Here is a 27080-nt window from a genome sequence, read left to right as displayed (position 1 = left end):
ACCGTGTGGGTGGACTGCCCATCCTCCCTGAGCTCTTTGGCAGAAGGGGTACATGTTTCCCATGGACCAGATGAGGGCTACTAGTGAGAGGAAGCTCATAGGATCAGGGTGATATGAGGCAGAGGGGGAGGAAGAAATGGGTGGATTCCCACAGGGGATGCCTTATCTTGCATCAAGGAATTGCAGTGAGAGATCTCCTGGAGTGGGTGAGTTTCCAAGGAACTCCTGAAAGCATTTCCTAAAAGATCACTTTTAAATACTTTTTGAGCTGAGAGTGCTCATACCCTCTAATGACACTTGACTTCTATGCTCAGGTTAGTAAGGTGGAATGGAGGGCTGGAAAGCCCTTTTGCTCTTGTAATGCCTAGGGCTAGTGGGCTGGTGGCAGAACTGGGACTGGGGAGAAGCTGTAGTGCTAGGTGAAAAATTTTGACAATTACACTAAACTGGGTCTACCAATTTCTAAATTCCGACAGTTTTTATAATTTGAAAATGATCAAAGTCATAGGCTTGCCTAAATAAAAGTTCAGGAACATTAAATTGTCACCACAGAATAACTTTAAAGGACAGTGGTAGATAAAACATTGCCTTATGGTTACATCCTACAGGTTTTGCTTGTTCAGGGTAATGGTTACAATTGTTTTTCTAATAAAACTCTCATTGAAAAATTTTTACAAGAAGGATGTGCCAGTTGAGGCATTTTGTTATGAACGTCATCTTTGGGTTGTCAGATCTGTGCTTCAGCAGATCAGTCATTACCAGCACTGACATGAGGGTTGGGAAACTAATTTTTGAGGTTCATTTTCCTCATTTACTTTTTTTTTTTTAAGATTTTATTTATTTATTCATGAGAGGCGGGGGGGGGGGGGGGGCAGAGACACAGGCAGAGGGGAGAAGCAGGCTCCATGCAGGGAGCCCGATGTGGGGACTCGATCCTGGGACTCCAGGATCACGCCCTGGGCTGAAGGCTGCGCTAAACCGTTGGGCCACCGGGGCTGCTCCCTCATTTACTTTTTATGGAAAGGGCAACATCATCTATTTTGCAGTGTTTTATGAAAAAGTTATGGTCTATAGCAAAATGTGTGGTATGCGGTAGGTATTCACAAATATTAATAACCCTCTTCCTTACAGCAAATGAATCCTAAAGTTTTAAATATGTTCTTACTCTCCTTAGTATGTGCTTTGCTTCTAAATGTAGTCCTTAAAAATACCAAACCGATTAGGGGATTGAGTATGACTACAGGATACTATCTAGGATGTAAGAAATGCTGGCTTTTAGGATAGCTAAAAATTCCACTTTTGATTTGAAATGTAAAATATTTTCAGAAAGAATGAAAAGTATACTTACATGTTGTTTTTTAGTGAGGAAGCATATGAATTAGGGGTCTAAAGAAAAGGTAGGCCTAGGTAGAGAATCTTTTCATTACTGTTCTTGAAAGAGTTTAGAATATATATACAACGAAAAGGAAGGCTTCTTATTGTAGAGAGAACTCTGTAAAAATCAGTATCATTTCAGTTTTTTTTTCTCAAAATGTGTTCCATTGTTCTTTTTCCAGAAAGTTCTTAAATTCTTTATTAGACCTATATTTTTAAGTGATCTTAGTATTTTGTCTTTGTGAATGTTCTCATGCTTTTTTTATGTTCATGCTTTGAAACTTAAAATTTTAATGATACAGGTACTTCTTTAAAGTCTCAAAAAAGTAGGTAATCTTTAATTTTAGAGTATCTTTATTGTTTATACTCTGAATCCCAAGTTACATTTGTAACATAGTTTTGCTTATTTGTAGGAATGGCTTTAAATTAGGCAGGGAGTCTTCCTATAGGAGTCCAGAATATTCTTTATAATTCATTCAAGGATATTTGGTACCCTTCCTAGGTAATCTGAATGGAAAAGGGAATTTATTGGCATGATGCCAGGTAGCTCACAGAATTAGTGGTAGAGAGATTTGAAATCGGGTTCAAAAAGTGAACAGTAACCAGAGGAGGGCAGGAAGCAGATTATGTTACAGTAGCAGTCTGGTTAGGACACTGTGGCACTGGTCCCTTGTTGTTGTCCCTGTGAATGATTACTCAAGTATCCCTAGTCTTTGAACCATTCTCTCAACATAGGAAGTCGTGGGAGTTGAGGGGCAGTATTTGTGGGCTGACCTTCTCTGACCTCCACACTTGTGCTGCATTGACTATCCGTATCTTACTTGGAGGCCTTGGCCTGACAGATTTAACATGGCCAAGACAATTCCTAGTTTGGAAAAGTTTTAATTTGATTTGCTTTTTGTTCTTGTGTTTATGCTGTTTTGAGAATAAAACAATCAAATATATACTGTTTTGCATTTGCACACAACATAGTATGTATGCATGTTGACATTGATTTCAGGAAATGACGGTCCTTTCTTCTTACGTACAAGGCAGTATGATGCAATATACATGTTCACATATGCCAGAATCTGGAAGTATTGAATGTTTTCTATTTGACTATCTCTGCATAACCTTTAAAAGTTAGGAGAAACAGTTCCACTCAAGGGTTACCAACTCTTGGGGCACTTGGGTGGCTCAGTCGGTTAAGTGTCTCTGCCTTTGGCTTAGGTTATATTTTCAGGGTCCTGGGATCGAGCCACCCAGCAGGCTCCTTGCTTGGCTCCCTGCTGTTCCCCCTGCTTGTGCTCTCTCCCCTCTTCTCTCTCTATCAAATAAATAAAATCTTTTTTTTTTTTTTAAAGATTATCAGCTCTTTTGAGAAATAAAGTTAACCTATATGATATGATGCTTTTGTAGTTGTGTGTATTGATGTTTTTATCTGTTAAACCCATTAGGTAACCTGTGGCTACTAGTGGACATCTCGTTCTTAGGAAGAAAGCCTGTAAGACATGTAAGGTTGTTTTTAAAAAGAGAAGAGAATCTCCCCCTAGCCCTTGCCCTGACGGTTTCATCCCAGGAACTGTTGAACCATGTTGAACTGTGTATTTTAAAGATAGAGCTTTAACATGTACATAGATAGTCTTTGATGATTCAAGAATTAGAATAGTACATGTCCTTTTTTGAAAATGTTTTCCTGTCATCTGGCTTGTCAATTCAGGCTTGAGTAGTCAAAATCTGGTATTATCTAAACTTCAATAAGTAAAAATAAGAGAAGATAAAGATTCAGAGGTACATTGCTGATGGAATAGTAGTTGAAAAAATTATCTTGTGTGTTTTGTGTTTAGTCACACAGAAAAATCCTACCCATTGTTTGTGGAGTTCTTGATGTTGCCTCAGTCTCATGGTTAGCAAGGCCTTTTTCGTAGGAACTTTAGTGTTGATCTATTATAAACCCTTTCCTGACAACACTTAAGATGTCTCTTTTAGGAGGATAGAATATTCCCCTTTTCCAGGTTGATAGTTATGCTCATGTTTATCCTAAAAAGTTTTATTTAACATAAAGCTTGCCGAGTTTAAAAAATGTCTTTGAAAGTTGTTGGGGTAGTGGTATTTTTTTAAACAAATGAGGCAGACTCAAACATCATTGCTCTTTCTGAGACTGTCTTCTAAATATACATCAGTTATCCCCGTTTTCCCGTTGTAGTTTATCCGAAGAACTCCAGTTCTATAATATTTTACCTCCTGCATTGCAGTATGTGTTTGTGTATTGAGAGGGAGCACACACATGGCAGGGAGTGGGGAGCAGAAGGAGAGAGAGTCTTAAGCGGGGCTCAGTCTCACGACCCACCCACGAGATTGTGACCTGAGCCAAAATCAAGAGTCGGAGGCTTAACCAACTGAACCACCCAGGTGCCCCATTGTAGTAATTTTTTACACATCTTCTTGAAGACTATGATCTTCTGGAGGGCAGTTCTTCTTTTACTCAGTATTTTATACTCTGCATTGCATAACATATCTGGTCTGTTGGAGGTCTTCTAATCTTTATAGAATTGCCATTAGGAAGCAGTTCACATTTAAGATTGTGGCAGAGTGTTTTAAATAGTCTTTTAAAAATCTATTGTTTGATTGCTACCCAGACAGATAGCTGTGCAATAATATCACATATCAGATGTACAATATCTCCCCAAAGGATACTAGATATCCAGAGGTCACTTATCTACATTTGTTGCAGTTATTTTGTCAGCCTGGAAAAATTGTTATCTATAAAACACATTACTATATTTTATTTAAAGTCTCTTTATCACTTTAACTTTTAATAGAAAAAATTACACATTTTAAAAAATTTTTGTCAGTTACTTGCTACCTGTTTATCTATCAATCATTTCTTACTGCTCATTTTTCCCAAATTCTTTTAGCAGGGTGGTCAGTCTTATGGGACCATAACTCCAAACGAGTTGTATTTATGCCAGGCTGCTTACATCTTTTATCATGTTGTTTAATACTAGATCATTCAGGGGCAGCCCGGGTGGCTCAGTGGTTTAGCGCCGCCTTCAGCCCAGGGCCTGAGGGATCGAGTCCCACGTCAGGCTCCCTGCATGGAGCCTGCTTCTCCCTCTGCCTGTGTCTCTGTCTCTCTCTCTCTCTCTCTCTCTGTGTGTGTGTCTCTCATGAATAAATGAATAAAATCTTAAAAAAAAAAAAAAAGAAATTGTTATAAAAAAAAAAAAACTAGATCATTCATCCACTCATTCAGCATATACACACAGAGACTACGATGTTGCAAGCATTGTGCTTGAGTTCAGAGGCTGTACTAACAGTGAACAGACTGTGATAACTGCTTTCAGTTCTGGGAAAGAGCCAGGCATTTTGATGACTGAAATGATATGTTATGGGCCCCATTTGAAGATACTTAACCTATTCTTGGAATATACTCTTCTCTTACACTGTACTATTCTCTAAATTTTTATTGTAATTGTAGTCTGTAACAATAATATAGTGTGGACAGAATTATTGTGGACTTGTTACTTTTTATATGTGCAGGTATTATTTCCATAGGAAGTCATTAACCTTTCAGGATAAAGATTCTCTGATTACTTTATATCTCCAGTAGTGCTTTTGATACGAACATTTTAATAGTACTTGTGGAATTGACCAACAGAAACTCTGTAATACTCCGGTGTTGCTTAAACTGGGCCCTTAGAACTACAAGGATGGTAGTAACAGTACCTACACAGGCGGATGTGTAGGTACTGTTCGCCTGATGTGACTAGTAAGACCTGGGAAAAGAGCCATAGTAACAGGTGCCTCTCATTCTCTGAGTCTCTCAATTGTAGGGGGTGTAGGTATTACCTTCTTTTGGACAAATGAAGAAATTGAAGCTTTGAGAGACTTAAGATTCTTGCTCAGAGTTTTAAACACTGATGGACTCTTTCTGTCAAAATACATTATATGTGGATGAGTATTTTTGCTAGGAAGATGATTAATTTTTTTTTTTTTTTTTTTTTTTTTTTGGTCGTAGAACTCTTTGGAATTAGGAGAGCAGTGTATGACAACCCAGGCACAGAGCTTCTCTCTGAAGCCCCCAGGCCAGATGTGGATCAGGTCTATAATGCTGCTCCTGCTTGACATCATGCCGCAGTTTGCTGAACTAAATGCTGCACTGGCTTCTGTCATTTGTGAGCAACACGAATTGCCTTTAAACCAGCCAGATTTTGCAAATTATTTCTCTAATTTTTAATGATATATTAAGAATTAAGAAATTTTAAAAGTGGGATGCTAGTATTTTGATTGTATTAGTAGTTTCTAGTTTTCTTGTGCATATGTTGGTTTTTTCACTCTAATGTATGGAATAGGCTTTTGCTTATTTTTAAAATATTGATAGGTGACGCAAAATACAGCTATTTGTGTTTTGAAATTTGTGGTATGCGATTCAGACGCAGAAAGAGAACATGTTGGGCCACCTGGGTGGCTCAGTTAGTTAAGCATCTGACTCCTGATTTCGTCTCAGGCCATGATCTCAGTGTCCTGAGATCCAGTGCTATGTTGTGCTCTGCACTCAGTGAGGAGTCTACTTAAGATTCTGTCTCCCTCTCCTGCTATTCTTGCTTCTGCCTGCACTCTCTCTTTAAAACTAAACAAAGAATGAGAACATGTTGCACTTATATGTTGTGAGAGCATTATTTCTGTTTTAGCACTCTAGGTTATTGCTATTAAACACTTGCTTATGTTACCTATTTCCCCAATAGAAAAAAATGGCTCTGGCAAATTAAGATGTGAAAACTTAGCTTTGGGACTTTGGATTTCCCAACCTTGAACTTGTGTGTGTTTTTGTTATTGTCAGGTGTAATTCAGAGATATTCTGCAAAGTGTCAGGATTGTAGAAAAGGACATGAGTGGATGGACATTGTACTCGTCGCCTCCAAAAGAGACAGTTTTCCTTTTGTTTATGTAGGCTAAGATACATTGATATTTATATATATTTTTACATAGGTAGCATGTAATTAAAAGTGAACAGTCACCTTCCTTTTCTTCGTTATATAGCTTATAATTTGGAGTGAACGTTATTTTTATGCCTTGGCTACATTGTCATACGTCTTTCTAAGTTTGGATTTGTTTCCAGCATTTTGTCTGTTGTATTCTCAATGTCTTGAAATGTATCCAAGAATTCCTGTTTTTCTTAAAGTAATCTCTAAGCCCAACATGAGGCTCTAACTCACAATCCCAACATCAGTCTCATGTTCCACTGACTGAGCTAGTCACATGCCACCCCCCAGAATTCCTTTAATATGATTTTATTTTATTTTTTTTTTGCTAGTGTTACTTCTTCTGGGACATCTTCATCCTTTTCATCATAACCACTTTCTTCATTTATGGTAATTAAGTTCACCTTCCCAGGGCTCCTCTGACTGGCATGTTTAGTTTCTCTGATGGCAGCAGTGTCACATTCTTGCAGTCAGTCTTTTGTTCTGTAACTTCAGACTCTTAAAGAGTTTGGCTTCCAGTGTTACTTCCGGTTTTTTGCTGCACTTTTATCTTTGTTGGCAAGTTCCCTCATTTGCTTATCCATTTTTCTAAAATGCCACTGTGGGTTTGTCACTAGGAAACAAGGAGGTAACACCAGTGACACACTTTGTAGTCTGTGCATGACCTGAGTAACAGATGTTTAGTGAACAATCACTGGTAGACTTGAAGGAAATGATGTAGTTGGTCACTAATAATGATGTAAAAGATGGGAGAAAATGATAAAACTTATAAAGCATACTGTATTTATGCTATTTTCATCTTTCATTACATTTTAAAGAGACTAGACATTTTAGAAAAAACATATGGGTATGGTTTATAAAATGATGATGATCATTACAGAAGCATTACATTTACAGAGTATTTATTGTGTGTCAGGGTCTCCTTTAAGTGCTACCCATACAGAAGTAATCATGGCATAAGAAAACCTAGAAGCCTGAGATTTGTATTCACTTATTTGAGTTCCAGTGTGTATCAGACATGGATATTATGTGTACTGTGCTTGAGAATGTCAAATTAGATACTCTTGTAATTCTAATGTTAGTAAGAGAAATAATGACCATGTTCAGTAAAACTGACATTTCTGTTAATCTTCACATAATCTTTGAGATTATTTTTGCTCTTTTACAAATAAGGAAAACTGATGCTTAGATAACTTAAGTAATTGGAAATCTGATTTTACAAATAAAACCACTGCCCAAAGAACCTACTAATTAAATAAGTGGAAACTCAGCCCAGGTTTATATTATTTCAGAATCAGTGCTTTAACCACTTTGCTTATATTTATTTCCTTTTTATTATTAGGGAATATAAAAGTTTTTTTAATGTAAATGTTTACTGTTTCCTTGCTTTTACAAATTATGTTATTTCCTCTTGACATTAATGTATATTAATATACATTAATATTTTATGTGAAAATTAAACATTAAAATATTTTGGATTTCCTTTAATTTTTATATGATTTGACTCTATGTTCCCGCTTGAAATTTCTTTTTCTTTTCTTTTTTTTTTTTTTTTTTAAGATTTTATTTATTCATGAGAAACACAGGGAAAGAGAGAGGCAGAGACACAGCAGAGGGAGAAGCAGGCTCCATGCAGGGAGCCTGACGTGGGACTCAGTCCCGGGTCTCCAGGATCACACCCCAGGCTGCAGGCGGCGCTAAACCGCTGCGCCACCGGGGCTGCCCCCGCTTTAAATTTCTTTCTTTCTTTTTTTTTAAATTTGTTCAAGTACTGATATTTCTGTATATAAATATTTAGCATATATAACAGCTATCATGAGAAGTGAAAAAAAGATTTTCCCCAGAAATGAAAATATTAAAACTAAGTTAAAATACATATAGTATTAGTATTCCACACAGCATGAAATTTGACAAATCAAAGTTTACATGACCCAGCTGACCATGTGTGAAAATGCAAAGCAGGTATTAAAACTGATATTATGTCCAATATTTAAAACCAGTTTGTAATTGGGAGAACATCTAAATCCTTAATTAAAAAACACAAATGAAGTGAAAGCTTTAAACTGGTACACACTGTTCACACCTATATTTCAAGTTTGGAAATGCATATTTGCAAGCAGCAATACAAAAGTATTCATGAAGAATGCATAATCTCTGAAAATTATGAAAACATCCCTGCTACCAATACATTTCTAAATACAAAACTGACTACCATATTGTTACTTCTGTGTAGCGAGAGAAGTTCATTTTCAAAACAGATAAAATTCAGTCTTTAGGTGTGAATGGTATGAATGACAGTCTTTTTTTTTTTTTTTTTTTTTTAATTCTTAAGTCGTTTGGGATCCTTAAGCATGCAAAACCTCAGATGGGATGGGTCCACAAAGGAACCAGGGTTGTCTTATGGCTTCCAGTTAAGCCAGAGCTGGGAATGCCTCAGGGTCATCTACATCAGAAGCAGAAGCACTTGATTTGTCAGTTCTACTGCCACGGTTTGGACGTCCACCTCGCCCACGGCCACCTCGTCCTCGCCTGCCACCACGTCCTGGGCGGCCAAGGTCTCCAAAATTGATCTCCAGCTGAGATGTTATATCATTTGCTGGCTTCCGGAAATGATGGTCCATAACTGAATCTTCAGCATGAGCCTCTTCACTCTTTGATTTATGAAGAACAAATCCCTTCTTCCACTGCCCATCAGCACCTTCATTTGGTTTTCGGATATTAAATTCTACTTTTGCCCGATCCTTATTTTGAATAGCTTTCCACTCATCCAAAGTCATTTCTTTGGACCCTCTTCCTTTACTTCTTCAACTTCGTTCTCCTTATTTTCAGTGTCTGCAACTGGATGTTCTTCACCTTCAGGTGTTTCCTCAGTCACATTTGATTGATCCAAGTCAGTTAATTCATCTTTGACAGTTCCCCAGTTATGAGATCCGCTACCTCCACGTTTGTCCTCATGCTTCTGGCCAGATCAATCACTTCCACTATGCCTATCAAATTCACGTTTGCCACGAGAATCAAATCCATCTCCTCGGCCCATTCCACGTCCGCGGCCTCCTCAACCTCTTCCAAGACCACCACGGCCTCGAATAGGCCGGTCAATAATCGGTCTATCAACTGAAAATTCTCCTCCTTCACCCTTTTCTTCAAGTGGCTTTTCAAATCGTCGTTCACGAGGTGGTCCCCTTTCTGGTCTCCTATCAATTATTTTCCCTTCACTCTGCAGTTGTTAATCAGGTCTTCTTCCAACACGTCTTATTCCTTCTTTCTTAAGCGCCACGGGCGGCTGCGTCTCCTCTTTCTTGTCAGCCACGCCAACGTTGGGGGGCAGCGGGTTCTTGTGGTCTTTCTGGGACTCTTTACGCAGCTGTTTGCCTGCCGCGTTGGAGTTGGTCTGGGCTGCGGCCTGAGCTGTGCTCTTGGCCCCAGGGCCCCCAACACTGCCCCTGCCGGCTTCTTTTTTCTTGTTCTCTGCTGCCTTCAACACCTCAAAGGGGTCCGATTCGTCGTCAAATAACTGGTCGAATCGGTTGGTGACCACGCAGCTGAAGCCTTCCTGTAAGTGCCCAGGCATGATGGTGGCTCGGCGGCGCGTTCCTCCACGGATTGCAGCGGGCCGCGCCGAGCCAAGAGCGCCTGCTTCAGCTCTTCCCACAAGGATGGCCGGGCCGAGAGAGCCCGCTTTAAATTTCTTACTGTGCTTCAGATTACTCTTTTAAAGATAAGGTGTTATTTTTGAGTGGGTTTTTTGTTTGTTTGTTTTTCTTGAGATTTAGTTTTGAGAAAATGCACTCTTATCCACCTAGAATATAGGCTGAGATGGTTGTATCTCAGTTTTTTTTTTTTTCTTCTTCTAAGATTTTAGTTATTTATTCATGAGAGAGACAGGGAGAGGAAGAAGCAGGCTCTATGCAGGGAGCTCGACGTGGGACTCTCTCCCAGGTCTCCAAGATCAGGCCCTGGGCTGAAGGTGGCACTAAACTGCTGAGCCACCTGGGCTGCCCTGTATCTCAGTTTTTAATGGGATGATTTCTTTTTGTTTGTTTGTTTGTTTTAAGATTTTATTCATTCATGAGAGACAGAGAGAGAGAGAGGCAGAGATACAGGCAGAGGGAGAAACAGGCTCCACGCAGGGAGCCCGATGTGGGACTCAATCCCAGGTCTCCAGGATCAGGCCCTGGGCTGAAGGGCGGCGCTAAACCACTAAACCACCCGGGCTGCCCAATGGGATGATTTCAATACCATTTATTAAATAAAGTTTTCTTTATTGCCCTATAATGATTACTTTATACATTCCTCATCTGGAATATTCTCTTTCAACCTTCTTCCTCTTTTTCCTGCTTGTCCAAATCCTATCCATTCTTCAAATCTATCTCAACTACCAGGGCTTCATAAAATCTTTCCTAATACCTGATTTCCATCCTCTACCCCTAGCTGAGATAACTTCTTTTTTTTTTTTTTTTTTTGAGATACCTTCTTTTAATTGCCGCAGCTCTATATGTAGATATTTCTCATGATACCTCATTTTTACCTCGAATGTTTTAATTGCTGCAGTAAGAGGAGGTGCTTCTAGAGAGCACAATCTTTTTCATCCTAGCGTCTCCTCGGATATTTATTTTGGTACTGTACATACACACACGACTTTCCATTAAGTATTTGGTGTGTGTGTGTTTTAAAGATTTTATTTACTTATTCATGAGAGACACAGAATGAGAGAGGCAGAGACACAGGCAGAAGGAAAAGCAGGCTCCACGCGGGGAGCCCCGACATGGGACTTGATCTCGGGTCTCCAGTATCATACCCTGGGCTGAAGGCAGCACTAAACCGCTGAGCCACCCAGGCTGCCCTGGTGTGTGTTTTCTTTACATTTACGTACAACTGGAACATTGTGATTTCTCTGTTCTCTTCCCCTGACTATATATCTGTATCAGTTCCACACAATTTTAATTATAAATGTGTAGGACTGGTTCTTTTCTTCTGTTTTTTTAAAGTTTTTCGTAGACTTGCATGTTTCTTTTTTTCTCAAATGGATGTGGAATAACTTTGTCAAGTTTTTAAAGTTTACTAAGGGGGTGTCTGGGTGGCTCAGTTGGTTAAGCAGCTGCTTCAGCTTAGGTCATGATCCTGGGATTGTGGGACTGAGCCGTAGGTCTGTTGGGCTCCCTGCTTAGCAGGGAGTCTACTTCTCCCTCTCTGTTTGCCCCTCTCCCCAGCTCATGTGTGCTCTCCCTCTCTCAAATAAAATCTTTATTTTTTTAAAGATTTATTTATTTATTTATGATAGAGAGACAGAGACACAGGAGGAGGGAGAAGCAGGCTCCATGCCAGGAGCCCAACGTGGGACCTGATCCCGGGACTCCAGGATCGCGCCCTGGGCCAAAGGCAGGCGCCAAACCGCTGAGCCACCCAGGGGTCCCCTCAAATAAAATCTTTAAAAAAAAAACTTACTGAGATTTTTGCTGAAATTATATAATAATGCACTTCCATAATACTGTATGATCTGGGAACGTGGTTAATAGGCCCTTTAATTCAAGTGCTCTTTTTCTGTTTCTCTGATGGCTCTAAGATTGCCTTGTGTATGTCAAGGGGAGCTTAAACAAATGGAATTGAATTAGATTTTATCATGTACCCTAATGAAGGAGGAATGCAGTGTAGGGTTGCATAACCAGTTAGATGTATGTATCATTTGAAATGCTGCAACGCTGCAAATGTGGTTGACAGAAGTCATAGCTTTTATGTTTTGCTGGAGGCAAAGGAATTTTAACACTTACTGAAGAACCTCTAGGTTTGAGTTAGAACCTCTAGGTTTGCGGGTTTTTAGACGCCTGGATTATCCAATTTACATATTATCTAATATTCACTACTTATGACCTGATACTTGATTTCTAAGGGTAGAAACAATTACAAGTGGTTTTTCTTGATTTATTGATTTATTAAGAATTAGAGTGAATAGAATTTTTCCCCGTGGTTATAAGCAAGTGGCACTGGTTTTCCTCCTCTAGTTTATGAGAGTGGCCAGCCAAGCCACTTGTTTTGTTTATTTCTGGGTGGCTTAGGTCTGCCTTAGGGAAGGAAGTTTGTTTTTGGCAGAGAAAGCAAAAATGTGTTTATTCATTCCACTTGTAGTAACATTGATCCAAGAGGAGCTTTTGAGGAAAACCAGGATGGTTAGGCTTTGAACATAAATAGCTTCCATTCATCTCCTACCTGATAGAAAAAAAAGGAAAAGATTAGAATTAATAATATATAAATTATAGACAAGTCCTAAAGCAGGAGTTGCAAATTGCTGTTTATCAAACAAAATCCTCAGGCTGTTTCTTTTGGCCTATTGGTTATTTCTAAAGCTTAATTAGTTGATAACATCTAAAAATTGTTTTACATGAATATTCAGCCCCGGATTACGGGCATTTTTAGCATGGGTGTTAATAGCCATGGTACTTCTTAGATTAAGCATAGGCATTTGCCCTAGTTAGCACTTCTAATATGGCTCCACCCAACCCAGATGCATTTAACTTTGCAGCCCTTGGAGGCTTTTGAATTAAGAAGTAATAGTACACCTATAACTGCTAATGCAGCTGAACCCTCCACTTTAAGTTAATAGGAGCTAGAATAGTAGATGTGAAAATTGTACGTAGAGCTGTAGTGGAATTTGGAATGTATGAGAGAAGGTAGTTGGAGAGGAATCCAAAGTTTTTACCTGAACAACTGAAGGATAGAGATGCCATCAACTGAGTTGAGTGAGACTAGGTAAATCCTGTTTGGGGAGGGAAAGTGACTTAGTTTAGTTTTGACATGTTAAGTTTGAGCTATTAAAACATCCTAGAGGAGATACTGAGTAGGCAGTGGCTATGAGAGTAGGGAGTTGGAGAGAAATGTCTAGACTAGAAAAGTAAATTTGAGGTACATAATTGATATATAAAGCCATGAGATGGAATGAAATCACAAAGGGAGTTGAGGACCCAGGACTGAAGCCCTGGGCACATCAGCATTTGAGGATTTGAGAGAAGTTCAGCAACAGATTATTAAAGAGCATCTAGTAAGTTAGAACAAAAAGGGAAGAAGTATGGTGTCCCAGAGTATCCTGATCTGGTTTCATACCAGAAGCAGAGCTGGAGACAGGCTTTTTATGCAGATAATTTACTGGAGAACTGGGGTACATGAAACAGGGAGGAAGGAAAGTCCGTGCAAGGGTCTCTTATTGACCTGGTCACATCTGTGAGTACCTGGGGCTTGATCCAGAGGAAGTCTTCTGAAAAGACATGAAGAATATGCTCTGGGTGGAAAGGAGGGGGTATTTATCTACCAGATCCTATTCCTCAGTGGTCAGGGTTGCTCATAGGGTATTGATAGTAACATCTCCACACTTCCAGGTCAGAGTTCGTAGGTCTCAGGATGGCTGAAGAGTACCTGTTAAGCATCTCTTAGAGCAAAGCCTGAGAGCAGAAAGTGCACCTGTAGTGCAGCTAGGGAGGTACCTCAGTTGGAGTGAAAAGGTGAGGTGGTGCGCAGGAGGTGCCTCATTCAGGCTCGTATCCTCCATTAAGTACTTGCTGTTTAGTCCAGTCTTCTGTACAGTTTTCAAGATTGTGGCTGGCCACAATCTCTACATTAGACTTATAATAGGAGGGTTAATGGAATAATGTTCATTTTTACAGTCCTTTACCTCTCATTCTAGATTACCCTTACTTTGAACCGTCACTTGAACAGGTCGAGGCATTGTCCTGGTTCAGTGACACAGACCTTCTCTAAGGGATCAATGCCTGTAGTTGATTTCTCCTTGTCGGGTCATGATTGTTGCAGCTGCTCATTTACAGTTGTTCCTGAGCATGGCGCCCCCACTCGAATCCCCTAGGTTCTGGATAGGGACAGAGCTTGTCCCCATTGTGTGAAAGCAGCCATTAAGTTCTCAGGTTAGGGTCACTTTGCAGGACTCACCAATATGGTAGCTCTTAACTTAGCATGGTGGTCCAGTAAGGAGTCCCAGATAACCAGTTATCATTGCCTCAGAATACTTCTGTGTTTTCTGGCAGAAACCACTTTTCTCTTCCCCCACTAACAGAATTTCTAATCCAGTGGACCTGAAGGTTGTCAATCCTATTTCCATCTGTTGGGTTTTTCTTTTCTTTTAATCTGTCAGAGACACAATGCCACATTTCAGCCTTTAGAAAATGATGTAGTGTCTGATCACTTACCTTCTTGGAAGGTAATACCTTATCTCCTCTAAATGTTACTAAGCACATAGAAGTTTTATGTGTGGTGCTAAGTCCAGGGCTCTGGTCATAGAATAAACAATTAGGGAAAGAAATTTTTACATAAAGATGAGTACTTGCATTAGTCACATGTGTCCCCCCACTGTATGTGAACTCAGCTGGTTTGCTGTAGTGCTATAGTTGGTTGCTCTTAGTTGTAAAGTTAGAGTAAAGTCATTCTGAAGATTTAATTTTACCTAAAATGTTTCAGGATTTGAAATAATAAAACCAGTCCTATAGAGGACTTCGTGGTTCACTTGAGTTTTGCCACATGTGCCTCTGGCAAGTAATAAGTTATTGTCGTGAAGTATAAGGACCTTAGTACCTTTAGTAAAACATTTTTTTAATACATTGAAAAGAACATAAACTATGATAATAGTATAGAACTATATCTCTTTTGGTAATTTTAGGCCCCTGTTACAAGAATAAAGATGAATTGCTAATGTTCTTCTCTTGCTGTCTTCTGCTTCATAAGAAATGATGAGAACTATGTACTTCTCTTGATACAGATTGTAGACTTTGAGTGTCTTAAGGATGGCAATTTGGGTGTCAAGTCTGTTGGTATTTCCCAGGGCTTGATATAATGACTACTCCTGGTAGGTTTTCTATAAATGGTTGTTGATTTAATTCAAGGCAGTATATGTACATACATAAGCACACATACACACACACACACAAACACATGTGTTGTAGCATATATATGTTATATGCAATGACATTCCTAAATTTCATTAAAGTCAGTTTTAATAAAATTGAACATGTTTTAAAGTATAATAATGTTTTAGACTTTTTTCCTTTTTTCTTTCTTCAAACAGATAGAAGGACAAGAACAGAATCACCAGCACTGGCTGAAGGTAAATATGTCTTTGGGGGAAATGATAATTCAGATACAAGTGAAAAATTATGATTTAAATAAAAAACTACATTGGCTCAACATAATTAAGGAAGATATTCTGTATATAATATTGACCTGCTAAAAGTATCTTTAGGGGATACCCTATGCTGTTTAGTTTCATAGAATAGGAAGTAGTGGGGAAAATGTAAATTAATTTTTTTACAGCTTTCTTTCAGTAGTAGAGGTATGTGTTTTGTTTTTTTAATTCCCTTTTAAGTCATTTTAGTTATCACCAGTATAGTTAATCAGGAAAGGTCTAACCCATAATTCTAGTGGCTTAATATATATATATATGCTAGAAAGGAAGACACTTGTACATGCTTTCTTCTTGAATAAGAATTCTACCTGTTATTGTTTGAGGTCCTTGTGAAAAAGTCTTGGAAGTAAAGAACACAACAGCCACCACAAAAGTTACTGATACAGGAGTTCTGAGTGCTTACACATGTATAATCTTGTAATTTTTAAAATTTTAATAAGTTAATAGGTATTTGAAAATGTAATTTTTCTGTAGACATACTTTGTGTTCTTCAAGTAAAAATGATCAACTTAAGATCTCTTTCTGTGCTCTTCCTAATCATAAACAGATATTTACATTTCAAAACTTGCCTGTCATTGTACTAGAACTAATAAGACAGTTATCATAATGGTCTTTTGAAATTGTAATTATCTCACCTACTCTGTGTATGTTACAGTGCGGGAGTTCTCAGCCTTTTTTTGTGCCATGGACCTCTGGTAATCTGGTGAAGCCTGTGAATCCCTTCCCAGAATAATGATTCTAAAAATGATTCATGATTTTATGAAATAAAATACATGAGATTAAAAAGGAAATTAATGATACTGAAATGTAGCTAACAAATCTTAAAAATACCAGTTTTTGATAGAGAATATATATGCTCACATTAAAGAATAAGGTTTAGCAACAATTCTACTAAATACTGTAATTTTAAATAGTGATAAGTTTGCAATAACTGTAGAATAATATGAAAGTACGTGTGATTTCTATTGATGATAAGTTCATAGGTATTTCTGATACTACTATACTTTTTTGCCTATAATCTTGAAGAAATCTTGAAGAAATCGCAAAACTTCATGTAGAGGTTAATGAAAAGGTTCCCATCCAGATTCACAGGTCACTGAATTCTTTTTCTGGATCCCAGGTTAAGAACTCCTGTTAATGAAAAGTCAGTTAGACCTTTCTTCTTCCATCATATTTGAATAAGTGTAGTTTTTTTTAGTGTTTTGTATAGCTAATCTTTAATAAGTGGAGTTACATAGTGATTTCTTAAGAAATATCCCAATGGGGTAGGCTAGAAGTTCTCAAAAAAGCTTTGAAGAAACTTTGGTTTGCTGGTCAGTAATCACAGAAACAGCAGCATATTCTGTTGAAAAGGAAGTCGAAGATAAGTGGTAAGCTTTCAAGAGTGCCTCCCTTCAAAGAATTCACATTTTATTTCAAGGAATATGAAATTAACATGTAAATAATAAAATACCAGCTCAGAATGCTGAAAGTTTAATGAGAGAAACGTCATAATTAATTTCCACAGGAAGGATGAAAAAATAGTAAGGTCTGATGCTTGTGTTATGGAATCACAGAAAAAAGGTCAAGGCTTATAAAAAGTCATCAGAAGTTTTATAGTTAATTCAGTAGTATGAACTGTACAGTGATCACGTGCCAACCTAAGTTAGGAAGAGCATAGAATGTCATCAACTAAATTTGACAATTAAGTGGTCATTTAGCCACTTGTAGCTGACTACCAATATAAAAGGACTGGCATATCTGTTGAAGCTTGGCTGATAGCAAAAACAGCACTTGAAGGGGATGTAGTGGGACATCTGACTTTGGGATATTTTTTGGTTGTGGCACTTGATTTGTTCCGTCAATGTGATGCCCCTAATGCCTGTCTTAAAGATGTTCTCAAAGGCTGCACTGTCCGGATCATTGGATTAAGCCCCACTTTATTTTTTTTTATTTTTTTTTTTTTTATTTTTTTTTTTATTTATTTATGATAGTCACAGAGAGAGAGAGAGAGAGAGAGGCAGAGACACAGGCAGAGGGAGAAGCAGGCTCCATGCACCGGGAGCCCGACGTGGGATTCGATCCCGGGTCTCCAGGATCGCGCCCTGGGCCAAAGGCAGGCGCCAAACCGCTGCGCCACCCAGGGATCCCAAGCCCCACTTTAAAAAAAAAAAAAAAAAAAAAAAAAAAAACTGATTTGCTGTTTTTGCTTATATAAAATTAGAGAACTGAGCTATATGATTTCAGATCCTCTCACGAACCTTGTATTCTGGGCTGATTTTCTACCTTTTCTGAAACCCTTCAGTTCCTTTCTCTTTCTTCCTACCAGCAACATTTGAAATACGGTAAAAATATTCAAAGTTGTTAAGTGATTTGAACTTCGATGTATTAAATATTGCCCCAGTAAAAGCTATGCAGAACTTTAAAAGCTGTAATAATTAGATTAGTGTACTTAGTTCAGAAATGTTTTTATGATGTATACATTCTGCATTTTGGTCTGCTGGAGTCTGGTTAGCCTTATATGCGATACTGATTTTTAAATGTAGAAAGATTATTCAAGTACATATTTTTAAGATTATGTGATTGCCAGGAAGAGAAAATTTATAGTCTGTTTGATTATGATGAGTCTGGAGGAATTATATTCAAGAGAATGGTTTTAACTGAAGTTCAGGAACAAGGGAAACATTCATGCCCTCCTATAATGTCACTGTATTGAATTCCTTTAGCATACTGGGCTCAAACAGACAAACCTGACAAATGGTAGGGAAATATTTAAGGACATTTCTTAGTTAGCATTTGTCATCATTTTCTAGTCATGTTTCTTCTTTTCTTAAAAATTTTTTTTTCTATGAGAATTTTATTCCTAATTTAGAAATGTTAGTGCTAGAATTGAATTAATTTCTTTCAGGAAGACTTTAAATTTTCTTTACTCTTTTTGGATGAACTATGTGTATTTTCATTTATGACTAAGAAGCAAATGGCAAAATGGTTAGGAACTGTAGGAGCCACATTTGCCTGAGTAAGAATTTTGGCCTCATTGTTTACTGATTAGTTCACCTTGAGATAGTTATTTAATTTTCTGACCTTAAGGTTGCTTAGAAGTAAAATGAAGATTGTAGTGCTAGACAACCTCCAAAATAGTTGAGGATTTTATAATACTGTGTATATAACTTAGGATCATATGTGGCACACAGAAAGAGTTCATTCACTGGTTTTTATTATTTAGTCCTCACAGCATCCAAGGACCTCTGCAAGGTGCTTGGGATACTAAAGTTATGTTAAACTTGGGGCAAGATGGTTCTACACCCTTAGTTCGTTCCTTTAGTCTGTAATGTTTAAGAAGGTCCTTGTGAAAAAAAAAAAAAAAAAAAAGAAGGTCCTTGTGTTGAATATTCCTAAATAGCCCCTTGTAAACTTCCTTCACTTTCAGAAGCTAAACCCTTGTAATTACTAGACAGGAGATAGCTTGTTTGTAATTTTTTGCATATGTTAGTATATGTATATAATCAATGGGTAACTTTTTTTTTAACCTCAGTTTAATATATTTTAAGGTATTTCAGATATTGGGATACCTGGGTGACTCGGCAGTTGAGCTTCTACTTTTGGCTCAGGGCCGTGATCCCAGGGTTCCAGGATCAAATCCCACATCAGGCTCCCTGCTGGGACCTGCTTCTCCTTCTGCCTATGTCTCTGCCTCTGTCTGTCTCTCTCCTGAATAAATAAATAAAAATCTTTTAAAAAAGAAAAGAGATATTTCAGGTATCTATTGGGTTGTCAGGTGGCACAGAGACTTGTTTAGTTTTTTTTTTTTTTTTTTTAAGATTTTATTTATTTGTTCATGAGAGACACACAGAGAGAGGCAGAGAATAGGCAGAAGCAGGCTCCCTTAGGAAGCCTGATGTGGGACTCGATCCCAGGACCCCAGGATCACGACCTGAGCCAAAGGCAGATGCTCAACCACTGAGCCACACAGGCATCCCGAGACTGTGTAGTTTAGTTCTCAAAGGCCAGTGAGGAGAAATTTTAAAAGCCACATGGTAGAAAGAGCAAGGTAGCTTTCAGGGGTCTCTTTTATAAGGGTGTTATTTCCATTCATGAGGGCTCCACACTGGTGACCTGCTCACCTCTCAGAGGGTTTAATCACATGGGGTTTTACGATTTCATACATGAATTTTGAGGGGACACAGATGTTCATGTTCTCTTATATTTTTATGTAGAATAGAAAGAGCTGATATATAAAATAGGCTTGATAGCAAAAACCAGATAAGAAGAGATCAAATAATTATAGGTCAGTCTTACTTATGAAATAATCCAAAGTGAAATATTAGACCAAAACTAGAAATATGTATTTTCAAATGATTGTATAGAGTTGATACCAGAAATGCAAGGATGGTTTAGCAGTAGAAAATGTATTCATATATAAACATAGATGGTAAGAATATAATTCATAGATTTAAAAAAATCTATGATAAATATGGATTATGAGAATATAATTCATAAAGTGAATGAAAAAATGGTTGATATTCTAAAGATGGGAGTTCTGCCTCAGAAGGATATGTGTATTCATGTGTGTGTATTTAATGCAAAAATCAAGTCAAAATTCCATTAAGATTTTTGTAGAACTTGACAGTTACATGGATGAACAAAGGGCTACTTTTGTAGAGAATCATTACTTAAATGGTAAGCATAGACCACAAAGAAAAATGGATTACATGTGACGGATGGCATCATAAACAAAGTTAAGACTAGGATACTGCAGTGTTATAGATTAGGAGAAAATATTTGCCATGTGTATAAGCATCAAAAGATTGGTACTCAGAATTCCTATCCAGAATTCCTAAATCCCAACTGTAGGGAAGGGTGGTGTATCAGTTGGAGTTGAATTAGGAAAACATACCACCCTGGTGTTTTGAACAGGGAATTTAATACAGAGGATTGGTTATGAAGGTATTAGACTAGAAGAGCAAAGGTGAAGGGGATACCAAAAGCTGCTACCACCACTAGACTGGAACACACAGGCTGTGCTTGCTTCAGCCTCTGACTGGGGCAGTGCATACTGGCCTTACCTCATATGACTGCTCTTAGAGCAACTGCTAGTCTGTCCAGGCCAGAGACAGGAAGCTTCTCTCTCTCCTGCCTTCTCATCTTCCGGTGCCTCCTATTGACATAACCTAACAGCTGGCAAGACTGTTATTTACAGATTCTGGGCCCCAGCAGTACAGAGTACAGTGTATAGAAAGGTAGTTGTGGGAGAGATCGTGAGAAAACAAAAGGCACATGTTACAAAGGATATGAATATACATTTTACAGGTGGCCTATAAACAGGCACACACACACAAAAAATAAATAAACAGAGGCACATTTTTACTGGTAATCAAGAAGATGTAAATTGAAGCATCAGTGAGATATTTCACAATCTAAACATTGAAGCTTGAGGTTTTAGAGGATGGGAGAGAGAGCTTTTACTAGTGGAACAGTGAAGTGTTGGAAGTCCTTTGCAGAGCAATTTGGCACAATCTAGTAAAGTCATAGTTGCCCTGTAATTTCTGGGTTGCCATCCAGTGGAAACTCTTGTACGTGTGCACAAGTATATGTAGTGTGTGAAGCATGCTTTGTTAATAGAGAAAAATTGAAAAGGCATTGTCCTTCAGTTGGTGAATAAGTAAATAAACTGGTTCGTTTGAATCATGGAATACTGTGTAACATCTGAATGAGTCAACATGGATAATTCTATAAAAACACCATTGAGTGAGAAAAGTGATTCTAAGGGAATATGGACAATATATCATTTATGCATATTTGAAAAGCAAAACAGTGCTGCGTTGTTCATACAGACCTTCACGATAAAAATTCTAAAATATGTTTGGAAAGGAAGCATACTTTTAAGATTACCTTTAGGAGATGGGAGAGAGGAAAGTTGGGAGGTTAACTGCACAAAAAGGTAGGGAGACCTCTGAAGCAAATACAGCAAAATGACATTGCTTTATTCTGGGTGGTAGATTATGTGAATATATCTTTTTATGTTTAAATTATTTTCTAATTTAAAGAAATAGAAGACAAGAAGGACTCAAGAATCGGCCCCTCTGGGAAGCCTTTGGTTAGGTGTTCCTTTTTCTATATGTTCATTGTGTTTGCATGCTTCTGTTTGAAGCATGCCATACCACCTTGTCTGGTCTCTTCCACTCATGTGAATTCCTCAGTGCCAAATACTCAGTGTCTGTCATAGTAATTGGCAGACAGGAGCTAAGGCAAGGTGGTTTGATTTAAAACAGCAGCAACCATCACCGGGCACTGCAGACCTCAGCTAGCTGTAGAAGTACTCAGGGTTTTACATTTGCTACGGTTTTTATTTAATGGCTCCTCCACACACTGTCAAATGTGTATTGCAAAGAGGCCAGGCACCTGAATTCCAATCCAATCGTTTTTGTTGGACACCTTTGAATGAGTCACATGTGTTGAGTATCAATTACTTTACACTTAAAAAAAATTTTTTTTTTTGAGTTTTAAAGAGCTGGGGACGGAACAGAGGGAGAGGAAAAGAGAATCTCAAGCAGACTCCTTGCTGAGTGCAGAGCCAGACATGGGGTTCCATCTCACAGGGCTCCATCTCAAGGACCCTGAGATTCATGACCTGAGCCGAAATCAAGAGTCAGACGCTTAACTGAGCCATCCAGGCACCTCTCTACATTTAATTTTTTTAAAAAATTATTGATACATACAAAAGAATACCTTTATTTGTAAATGCGAAAGTCTAAAAGACTCCCTGAATCCACCAGTAATTAAGCACCTGAAATGTTACCCAGACCTTTGAAGTTGCCTGATCCTAGGTCTCTGTCTCTCTGCAGTGATAACCAGTATCTTAAATTTTGTGTTTATCATTCTCTTGCATTTTTATATAATTTTCTATGGATTTCAAAATAGTGGTACATTTTAAGAAAGTAAATTCACAGTACTATTTCTTGTTTAATCATATTTTTTCAATAAAAAACCTTCTTAATCCTTGTAAAACAGGTAATTTGGGGGTTCAGTGTTTTTTGTTTTGTTTTGTTTTGTTTTTTTAATTCCCATCACCTTTCTGTACATTCTTAAATGTACTTGCTTTGGAGCTTTATATTAGCCCTTCTCATAACCTATGTCTGTACCTGATGTGTAAGGCATTGTAGCAAGAAGCATGTGTTTGATTTCTTGGTTTAACTCTGCAACTCAAGCAGTAATTTGCCTTGGTTTAATTTTTAATGGCTGGAGGCATGGAAGATTACGATTACTAGTAATCTCTGAATCAGACTTGAAGATGCCATGACAATCTGATGTAATACTCATTTATTATGGTTCACTTCCATTTAAAGAATAGTATTGGTATCCTAATTTATTGTATTTATTGCACATGGCCAGGCATCCTAGTGAGACTTTTATGTAAAATCGTGTAAGATTTTTCATTTTAGCATACTAAATCTAAGTGTATCCACTAGATGTCAGCATTAGGAGAGATGTAGGGTAACATATGTAGAATCCTAGCCAGAAGCAATGTGAGAGATTCAGTCTAACAAGTACTGACTTGTGTAAAGTCACATATTTTGTGATAGTCAAGAGTAGAAATCAAGTCTCCCACTTTCCATTCTGTTGTTTGTTTATGTCATATTTTTTTAAGACTGGTAACTGATCTCCATGGAATTATAAGACTTAATATGTTGCTCTGGACTAGTACTAGGGATTTGTGGTGATATTTTAGTACTTTTGTGGTGGCAGTATGGCTGGCCACCCAGTAATACCTGAATCCTGCTTTTCCTCCTTTATATTTTGCAAAGGAAGGAGAATTAAAGGATCACTTTATTATTTGCTACACTGTATCTGATGATGATAGATTAGATATTGTGAGTAAGGTTAAGGATTAAGCTACTCTCCAAACTTCCTATATATCAGTGGGATTTCAACCAAGATAGCAGAAACCTTGCTGGGGTTTTGTATTGTTTTGTTTTTAAGATTTTATTTATTTGAGAAAGAGAGCACACACAGGCACAAGTCGGGAGAGGGGGAGGGAGAGCTGGAGAAGCAGGCTTCCCTCCAAGTAGGGAGCCCCACACAGGGCGATCCCAGAACCTTGAGATTATGAGCTAGGCCGAAGGCAGACACTTAACTGACTGAACCACCCAGGTGCCCCACCTTACTAGGTATCTTAAAAAGGAATTTAACGTGGATTTATTTACACAAATGTTAGAAACATGAGCTTAAAAAAGATGCTGAGGTATGCATGTTGTTACTCATAACACTGCTGACATTAATGCTAAACTGTTTTCCAACACCTCTTCTGATACCAGATGTGTGGGACTTTTTCCCCCACACCAGTCAATTCTCCAACTCTCCAGATACCAACTGGGTGTCCTACAATTCATTTTGATGCTAATTCTTAACTATGTAGAGTTGGTGCCTAGACCTCACAGGTTAAGGGGTTAGTCCCACAAGACTCCCCTCTACTCCATATGCCATTCACAAACCTCAGGTTTCCTGTACATCTGACCATCCAGCTGTGAAGGGGGTACAGGGAGGGGAGGGTTGTTCCCATGACTCCTTCCCCAGGTTTGCTAATCTTCTGTAATGGCTCACAGAACTCAGAGAAACACTTTACTTACACTAGTACCAGTTTATTCTAAAGATTTTATAAAAGGTATGAAGAGGTACATAGCATGAGGTCTGGAAGTGTCCTGAGCATAGGGGCTTCTGCCCCCATGGAATTGGGGTGTGTTCCCTTCCCAATATGTGGATGCATTTACCAACCTGGAATTTCCTGAGACTCCCATCATGGAGGGGTTTTTATTGGAGGTCCCATTACATAGGCATGACTTTCTATAAATCCTTGGCCATTGGTGATCAGTTCTCCAGTCCCCCTCCCCACTTGACAGAGGTCAAGAGGTAGGGCTGAAATCTAAGTATGCCTTGGTATTTGTAGCAACCAGTCCTCATCTTGAAGCAATCTTGGGGACTCATTAAGATAAAGATGCTCCTGTCACCCAGGAAATTCCAAGGGATTTAGGAGCTGTGGGTTAGGCACGGGGAGGGGGTGGTGGTGGTGATAAAGATCAAATACATATTCTATTCTGTCACCTGAGGTAACTGAGATAGTAATGGTAACCATAGGAAGCACCTGTCACTTCTCGAGCTGAGGGCAAAGAAGGGAAGATGTAGGATAGGCAGAATTTAGGCTCGAAAGAGGAACTCTGGAAGACAGGGAGCTCAGATCTCTGGAGGGACCGGGCACCACCGTGCTGATAGGCTTTCTCCAGGAAGCTGGAGCCTAGAGCCATAGCTGGCTCATTTTTATTTTATTTTATTAATTATTATTTATTATTTTCTATTTTTTATTTTAGCTTTAGGAGCACCTAGGTGGCTCAGTTGGTTAAGTGCCTTTGGCTCAGGTCATGACCCCAGGGTCCTGGGATAGACCCCCACATTGGGGCTGAGCAGGGAGCCTGCTTCTTTCTCCCTCCCCCTTTGCCCTTCTGCCTGCATAGGCTCTTTTTGTTTCTATGAAATAAATCAATAAATAAAATATTTATTTTAGAGGTAGAGCATGTGCAGAAGGGAGAGGGGATGGTGGAGGTGGAGCGAGGAGCAGAGGGAGAGAGCAAACTTCCGCACTGAGTGCAGAAGGCAGGGCCGATCCCAGGACTCCGAGATCTTGACCTGCGCCAAAATTAAGAGTCGGACACCCAATCGACTGAGCCACTGAGATACTCCCAAATAGCTAGTAGCTTTTGATGACAGGAAATACTGATAGGACTTGAAAAAAAAGACCTTTTTTCCCCCTCGTTATATTTATTTAAGTAATCTCTACTCTTAACATAGGGCTTGAACTCACAACCCTGAGACCAAGAGTTGCATGCTCTTCCAAATGAGCCAGCCAGATGTTCCCAAAGACAGACCTTCTTTCTTCTCACCTTCCAATTTCTTTGTAGTTGATGGGGCCCAGTGAGAAGCCAGCTGACAAAGTAGTCTAGGAAATAGATTCTTCAGGTTCTTAGTCCCAGCATGACAGAACAATGGACTTGGATGGGGGTGAGCATTAGTAGGTATATAACTGTCACAGTCTACCTTTTTGACCACATGGTATTCATTTATCTTTGTTGATTTAAGTACATTCAGTGCCACCATTTTTATGCTGCCTTTCAGAATTCTAGTTCTTGAATAGTGTATGCTCAGATGGTCTTAGGTAAGAGGGAAAAAGCCCTATGAATGTAGAATCCCAGAGGGGATGCATAGTCTCCTTATTTTACCAAATGCAGTAAAACCAGGAGTGGGGAGAGAATTAATGTCCTGGTAGCTTAGATTTTAAACATGTTTACCACATAAAGATCAGAAAACAGGAGGGGCAAGAGAAAAAGAGAAATCTTGCTTTATGCCATTTGTTGAACAACTATTTGTTGCCCAGTCATTGTCATTGTGCTTAGAACAAAGATCCTGTTCAGCAGCTTCTCTAGTTAGGAGGAAAGAATTGGAGAAGAAGGTACGAGAAAGTTAGAGTATGATAGTGCATTTGTAGTGTAGTCAGTAGAAGCAAACAGTATAATGTCAGGATAATTATTATAGATGCTTTATTGGCCGGCTAGCTTGAGTTGGTTATTTCTCTCCATTATAATGGCACTGTAACTGTTGGAGGTCTCCCAGTTTGTGCACGAAGTTAGTATGTTCAGATAATGAACCACTATGTTCCTAAAGTAAGTTGTTAGAAAATAAGAAGGAATTGTGATTCCTCTTCTTTAAATTATTGTGTACCTGATTCTTCAGATAAATGTCACTGGATCTCACCTATTTACAGTTCTTAAATGAATTCAGTAGGTATTTATTGGATATTTACTCTGCACCACATTGAAGATTTACTTTGTGCCTTATATCAGAGATGCATCAAATACACATTTGGCCAGTAAAGTCAGTATTCACCTAAGGCCAAAGCCAAAAATCATCATAGAATATGCTGCTGGGATATATTAATCTGAAAATTTATTGAAATGTAATTATTATGATACTAATTTTGAGTCCAATTTTGAAAGTTTGACATTGTGAAAATATTTTTGTTCTTGCACTATTGTCAGCTGCTCGGTGACTCCTGGAGTCACTTTGCTGTCCATTTGCAATATTAAATCAACATTTGTTTTCAAATAGTGATGATGTAGTTTCATAGAAGTAGTGCTAGAAACAAGACTTAGTGCAGTGTTTGAAGGGGATGATGCTTGAATATTTTTAGAAGATGTGCCAAGTGAGATTGTTGATACCATTTGTGTTTTTTTGAAGTTTCTACTACTTTTTTTGCTTGTACTTGTTGCTTTATGCAATCACTTGAGAATTGTTTATCCTTAATAAACCAAATCTAGAAATATGGCATTAGAGTTTTGCAACTGGCTTGCGGGATAGCAAAACTGTGTGAATTTCTACCTGCCTTTCAACTTTGCATTCACCTAATTGCAGCATTTTCCATATATTGGACTTTTTAATTTTATGAATGCAGTTCAGTTTTATAAAGATCAGAATTATGATGTAGGTTAGTCTCTGTTCCTACTTTGGAACCATGTTTATAGCTGTAGAAGGATATTACG

General features: G+C 38.4%; 1 protein-coding gene, 1 long non-coding RNA gene and 1 pseudogene across 13 annotated transcripts in view; 1 reads left to right on the top strand and 2 right to left on the bottom strand.

Annotated features, from left to right (window-relative positions):
- CYRIB (CYFIP related Rac1 interactor B) overlaps positions 1-27080 on the top strand; it is a 147707-nt gene that overhangs the window by 80485 nt on the left and 40142 nt on the right. For 8 of the 9 annotated variants that reach the window (XM_038555524.1, XM_038555519.1, XM_038555520.1 and 5 more), the window contains one exon: positions 15400-15438. Coding sequence is in view for 1 of the 9 variants with exons in the window: in XM_038555517.1 (XP_038411445.1) it covers positions 5486-5531; positions 15400-15438 (85 nt within the window). In the remaining 8 variants the exon portion in view is untranslated. Of the gene's footprint in view, positions 1-5470; positions 5532-15399; positions 15439-27080 lie in introns of those variants that run through there. The other variant, XM_038555517.1, reaches the window with a different exon arrangement.
- LOC100688658 lies at positions 8396-10010 on the bottom strand (annotated as a pseudogene).
- LOC102152396 lies at positions 12264-25518 on the bottom strand. 4 transcript variants are annotated; one of them, XR_005368721.1, is made up of 6 exons: positions 25428-25492; positions 16521-16647; positions 16152-16254; positions 14271-14465; positions 13033-13089; positions 12264-12542 (listed from the first exon to the last, which is right to left on the bottom strand). It is a non-coding gene; the product is annotated as an uncharacterized LOC102152396 (long non-coding RNA). The 4 variants fall into 4 exon arrangements; XR_005368720.1 differs by lacking the exon at positions 16152-16254; XR_005368722.1 differs by lacking the exons at positions 16152-16254; positions 25428-25492 and adding an exon at positions 19068-19125.

The sequence above is a fragment of the Canis lupus genome, chromosome 13 (genome assembly GCF_011100685.1).
Source record: "Canis lupus familiaris isolate Mischka breed German Shepherd chromosome 13, alternate assembly UU_Cfam_GSD_1.0, whole genome shotgun sequence".
NCBI lineage: Eukaryota > Metazoa > Chordata > Mammalia > Carnivora > Canidae > Canis > Canis lupus.
This window is presented reverse-complemented; position numbering and strand designations above follow the sequence as displayed.